General features: G+C 33.7%; 1 protein-coding gene across 1 annotated transcript in view; it reads left to right on the top strand.

Annotated features, from left to right (window-relative positions):
- foxj3 (forkhead box J3) overlaps positions 1-6,788 on the top strand; it is a 112,052-nt gene that overhangs the window by 62,415 nt on the left and 42,849 nt on the right. The window contains 1 exon segment of the mRNA XM_056467787.1: positions 5,594-5,609. Coding sequence (XP_056323762.1) covers positions 5,594-5,609 — 16 coding nt within the window.

Below are 6,788 nucleotides of genomic sequence, written 5' to 3'. Positions count from 1 at the left end.
TGCAAAGCTAAACGTGAGCTGTCTGTATGTATGTGCGTATCGTGTCCGTGCTGGGTATGTGTGTGTGTCTGTGTGTGCGCGTGAACTTTGTAACGACATTGTGTGTGACTCATCGTTGTAACTTAACACAGCAAATGCATCAAATATTCATTAGTAAAGTTCTTACTGTAGTATTTCTCACAAACGCTACGTAAGATCTGCTATCTTTATGTCTGTTTGTTGTCTGACGTTGCCGAGGGAGGAGATTAAGGGACGCTGAAAGGCACATAGAAACGGTGGGCGGGGAGGACTAGCCTTAAAGGCGCAGTACAACAAAACTGCCACCCAGTGCAAAAATGTATAAAATAGAATCTTATAAAAGGTATAATAAAAAATCTGATGGGTGTTTTGAGCTGAAACTTTACAGACTCATTCTGGAGACACAAAAGATTCATAATAAATCTGAAAAAGGGGAAACCTAGGTGTCCTTTGAAGTCCAAAATATTTGGTTCCGTTTATAAATTGAGCATTAATTGTGTTGTAAAAAAAAAACCTGACATTTGCAAATGTTTACTTTACCAAAAAACTAATAAACAATAAGGATAATGACATTAGCCAAAATGAGTTAAGAAATTGAATTATTGGAAATTATCAAAAAAATCCAATAGCATGCATCATTTACAGTTTCTCGGAATAATTGAGTACACCCCATTTTAAAACTGGAATATTTTTTTATCATTTTCTCAGTGAATATAGGCATTTAACACGACAGATTTATTGAACAGATATATTTGTTAAAATTATATTTTAGCCACCAAACATTTTTAGAAATTTTAAGATACTACACTTAAATTTAAGCAAAATGTTGCAAAAAAAATTACACAAGTAATAAAATGAACAAAATAATAGCATAGATTAATACAATAGAGCAAATATAAAAGTGATTTAGACAAAACTAATAATAATAATAATAATTTGTAACAACATTGTTCAGAAATTAAATAATCAAATATAAATCACTGTGAAGCCTTCATTGTAAAAATAGTTCAATAAAATAAATCTTTATTAAAGATGGTTAATAAAATGGTTTCTTGTGCCTGACCACAGTTACAGGCCTTAAAAACACATCCAAAGGATAAACCCTCACTCCATTGTGGTTCAATTCTGGAGTGACTCCACAAATATCATGTGTTCTAATCTGTAGCTCCTGGTCAAAAATGGCCTGTTTTCCACTGAGTGGTACGGTACGGGTCGGTACAGGTCACCTTTATCAGGCTTGCTTTTCCACAGCCAAATCGTGTACCAATGCTCTTCTTGGCTTTGTGGCTGTTCATTAAGACGAAGACCAGGTTTGTTTTAAGCTCTGATCGACCATGACTCGTTATTATATGTATATAGTATTACGGTGTAATGTATTTAAAAATGGCGCTTCTTTTGTTTTCATTCTCCTGGCTTGTGCATGAGTTTATGGTGTATCTCTGTAATGCGTTCAGTTGTGCGTCTTGCTCCGCGGTACACTTTTTCTTACCTTTTGACAGTGGAAACAGCCATAAAAACGTACCGAACCATACCGTACCGTACCACTCAGTGGTAAATGGACCAATAGAATACCAATGTATAAACTCAACATTCCAGATTCTACGACGTGGCTATTGCGGATGCATACATTGCAGTGTCGATGCTGAAACAATATATTGTGCTGCCCTAATACTGAATATACTGTTCATATAACAGTGACTTATGGGGAAAAAAGGCAATGAACTGAACAAAAATGGCCAACAAATTTGAGATCCATGTCAACAATTGCTGCATTATTGTACTAAATCAGCTATCATGTTTGTGGACAAGATTTTTTTGCATGCATTTTGGAACATTATAGCCCATCACACATCTTATCCGTAAACACAAAGCTGTTCTGGAAATGCATTATTTTAATATGATCACTGCAACATCAAAATATCTTTTTTTTTTTGTCTAATTCCTATACTTTATGCAGTAGGCTGTTATTGTGTAAATATAAGCAGCATTAGACAGTGAATCATTAGCATTTTACACTTCTCAGCTTGATTAATATAATTGGATACATTTTTAAATGTAAGCATAATACAGATAATTGTTAGCATTTTACACTTCTCATCTTGATTAGCATAATTAGAAATGTTTTAAATGTTCTTCCGGCTATGGGTGAATGCATGTTATGTACAACTGACGTATACGACTTTTGACGCGGAAGTGGCAGTCGAAGAGGAAGCTTTGGGAATAGAAGCATCTTGTGGAAACCACTTACAACACAGTTTGTTTACCACAGAAGACAACGGCGAACAAGAAAACCAGTTCATGCTTTTATTATGTTACAGAATATTACTCCTACTCTTTCTTGCAATATGTGTACGTGTGTCTACCCATCTTATGTCATGCATAATATATATTGTATACGTCAGTCATGCTGCTTAACATGCATTCGACCGCTGCCGGAAGTCAGTATTTGTAGTTTCTAACTTAAAATATTTGTGACAGAAACACATCGATCCACTTCATAAGACATGCATTAATTCCTGGCAGTGTATAAATAAGTCACTACCCAACACTATTATACAGCATGGAAGAGCCAGGATCAAATTTTAAACTACTCTGCCTCTGACTGTGTTCGTCTGACAAAAAAAGTCATGTACACAGAAGATGGCTAGAGGGTGAGTAAATTATGGGTAATTTTCATTTTTGGGTGAACTGTTCACGGTTTAACTATTCAAACTATGCAAGGTGTAAACAGGACCACAAGTTAATTTAAAAACGCCTCATACAAAGACAAAAAAGAACATAAACAGTGCTCAGCAAATATACGTACACCCCTCACAAATCTATCTTTTAAAATTATGTTTTTAAAATGTTTTAAAAAGGAAGCTATACAATATTATATTTGTGCATATACATTAGATTAGTCAGTACTAAAGCCAAAGCTGGGGCTTATCTAATGAAATAACTTACAATAACGGCCCAAAAACTAGTACAGCCAAATTTATATGTTAGAGGAAAATATTAAATACAAATTTAAAAGAGGAAAGATAAAGAGAAGCTAAAAATGTAGTTAAAATTTTGTAGGTTGTAATTTTTATTTTATTTTTGCAATATTTAGCTTGAATTTAATTGTATTATCTTTATTTTCTAAATATGCTTGGTGACTAAAAATTTAATTTAATAAATATGTCTGTTTAATAAATCTGTTTTGATTAAATGCACCAGAATGCATTGCCTATATTCACTGAGAAATGAATAAAAATATTCATTTTCAAAATAATTGTACTCAATTATTCTGAGTACTGTATAGATGTAAAATATTGCCCCTTAAAGTAGAGATGCAACGATTTACTGGTTTCACTAATAACCGCACTTTAATTCTTTACAATTCTTTTCTCTGAAAGAATGTTGTGAGCCCACCGCGAGTCACGTGACAAGAACTGACTAGTCAGCTTCATACTTTGTATGGAATATACACATTTCTACTCCAAAGAAAACAAAATTACAAAAGGAAAATACCAAAAACATTGTAATCTAGTTGATCAAAAGATTCAGCAGCCTTTGACTACGTTTGTTCTCTTAAAAAGGGAAATACTAATATGTAGCCAAGATTTACATCAGCCAAATATATGTATTTTTTTTTTTATTTATTCATTGTTCTGTCATTTATTTTCAGTGTAAAATTACTACACATGTTTAAATGCCAAAAACATTTCGCCAAAGCGAAATTGACTATTGTTTGTTTTTTATAATTCTTTTATGCTGTATTAATTGGTTACTGAGCAGCAATAAATAACACTTTAAAGTATGAGTTTTCATGTGATTTACTAATACTAGTAGTGTTTTGTAAATAATGAATGCATAATAATTATAAGGTGATTATTCCTCAGACTATAATCATGCAACCGAAATCTATAATCGTTGCATCCCTACCTTAAAGTTAAGCATGCATGTCTGATGATGTGTTCGTTTACTGCAATATATGCACAAAAATGGCCAGTTCATCAATCCAGCAAGGACAGACCCCAGTTAACCAGTTTTTTTTTCGCCATATAGTACCGGCGCCACAAAACACACTCATTTCCCTGTATCCTCAGCCATCTTGTGCAGAGTGCATTCACGCACATACGCTCACAGTGCGACATAAAGAGAAGAGCCGAGGCATGCAGGGGATGGGGACTGAATGCTAATTTCATGTTTTGCTGTAATCCTCTGATATTGACACTCCTGGGATGTGCTCCACTAAATACAAAATAATCTATCGCTGGATGGATTCTATTCCGAATGCACGGCCAACATGCTTGCATCCCTAATGTTCAATTTGGAATTTGCCTCCTTCCACACTGCCCTCCCCCCTGGAAGGAGAACTTCAAAGCTGCGCGGGGCTCTCTTGATATGTTCCATCAATATTGTAATACGGCAGGAATATGGACCCTGCTGTTTGTGCGAGATAGTAACTGAGGCGTGTTTCTCCGAGATGGCAAAAAGCGATTGTTCACTTCACCTTTGTGGTCTGCCGCAGCTGCCGAGACTGAGGAAGGCCAAACTTTTGGGGCAGATGCAATCACGTTTGCCCTTGAGTGGACTTCTGTTCAGGGAGGTTTAGCCTGTCTCGTACTGATTAATTCCAATGGAAACCAGATTTGAAACCATAACTATACTCACAGATATGCTTCTGACTAGACCTGTAATGATGATTGATTCATTGTAGTTTATGAGATGAAGGCCATTTTTATTTTTTATTCTAATTATTATTATTTATTTATCGTTTTATTATTATAATTTTTTTATTAATTATTAATTTTTAAAAAATTATTATGTGTCTGTCTCATGTGCACGTGAACGCGACGCATGTGCTCGCGCAAACGACAGAACTTTGTGAAAAGATGCGCAGATGTACAAACCTCCATTTGTTGACAGACAGTTAGGGCTGCGTATTAAAATTCTGAAAAATGTCGGCTACAAATTTTAACTGAATGAACATTTTTTAGTCTTTTGCCTTACCTAGAATATAAAAATACATATAAATAAATTTAGATCATTTACTTTAATCATTACTATTGGAATGTGAAGAGAATTTTAACCAGCACAACAATAAATGTTTCTGAAGACAATCACCTACTGCACCTTTAACTTAATGCTTTAGCCAAGTTTATACTCTATAAAATTAACCTTGACACAATCTTATTGTATTGCCACACACTTCAGGTTCATGTAAACTTTCCTTTCATGGATTTCTTTAAACGTTGCTTTCTCTCTAGGGATTTTGATGCAGCCTACAGATACTCTCCTCCCAAGGGCTTTCAGTTTTTCAAGATTTTTCAGCTAATTAAAAGGAGCGCTACTCAGCCTCCCCATCCACACTGAAAGTGTCTCGCAGTAGTTTTCATTTAAATTACATCTGCTAGGTGTAACAGACAGCCAGCGCACTCAGTCACCTTCAGCTGTCCTTCATCCTCACCGCATCAATTACAGGAACACGATTGCTTAAATTGAAATCTAGAACATGAGGATGTCTAATGCAGTGAGATTTGTTCTGCATGTTACAAAAGTCTGATGACCTAATGCTTGAATATAATGCGTAAATGGAGATGCAAAGTGAAGATCATGGTTCAGTATTTGATTAATGATTTGTTTTAAAGTAGCCATACTTACCTAGTGTATTTATTGTGTGGGAGCACTCACTACCTGTAACATTTCACATTGTTTAGCTACTTGTGTTGCATTAGAATTTATAAAGAAAGGTAATACCTTTTCACAGGACTCAGCAAACCACTCGTTTCAAGTGGTGCTGTATGTGCGCTTTATTCATTTGCATAGAATATTTAATCTGTATATAAGATTTATTCGATGGAAGTCACTTTAGGATTTTGAAGTTATGTTGTATGTAGCTCACAGCACTATTCAAATTGTATGTAATGCATATTATTATTCAATCAGTGGCATTTTGAAATGTAACTTTGCATGACATTTTGCATGCCCACAGCGTTGCATTGGGGGTGAAAAAATATTTTATTTATTGTGGTTAAGAATCTTTTATTTTAATTATGATTTGGATGTCAGATTCTTAACAACCAACTAAAACCATGAGCAAACTGTTGTTACTAAAAGTAAAATCATATGGAAAATGTGTAATAAAATATTTGTCACACAAACACACTAAAGTGTTACAGTATGTTATGTCAACAATTGCAACATAACAACATAAACACTTATGTAAATAAGTAGTATTTGTTTTATTAAGGACATAACGATATATAATTCAATTCTGAAAATCTATATAAACTTATACAAATCTCTTTTTCTCTAAAATCTCTCTCATATACACACATAAAATAGACATCAGAAGTATATTAGGGCTGCACGATATTGGAAAAACATTGCATTATTTTTTTTAATTCTGTGATATATTTTTCGATTATAAAACAATTTCACAAGTTGAAACCATTTGAAAGAATTTATAATTTTAGATTGATTGGGATGATTCTGTTTTGGTGTGCATAAATTATAATAAACAAACTACAAGCATAGATAAATTCAATTAAAAAAACGTACAACTTAAATAAACAGCATTTAATTGTTTTCCCGAGGAGTTGAACTGTATTCAGGTATAGCGTAATTGAATAATCATAGTGCATAGTCATAAACGATTCAATAAGACTAATAGTTATTAATTTGTCAAAGTTGCCTGAATGATTTTAAAACCCTCACACAGTCATAGGCTTCAAAAAACACTTGCAAAGTGAAAATAAAAATAGAAAATAAAAAAAAATTATAATCCAGACTCAACATTG

Source organism: Danio aesculapii, chromosome 11 (genome assembly GCF_903798145.1).
Source record: "Danio aesculapii chromosome 11, fDanAes4.1, whole genome shotgun sequence".
Classification (NCBI taxonomy): Eukaryota; Metazoa; Chordata; class Actinopteri; order Cypriniformes; family Danionidae; genus Danio; species Danio aesculapii.
This window is presented reverse-complemented; position numbering and strand designations above follow the sequence as displayed.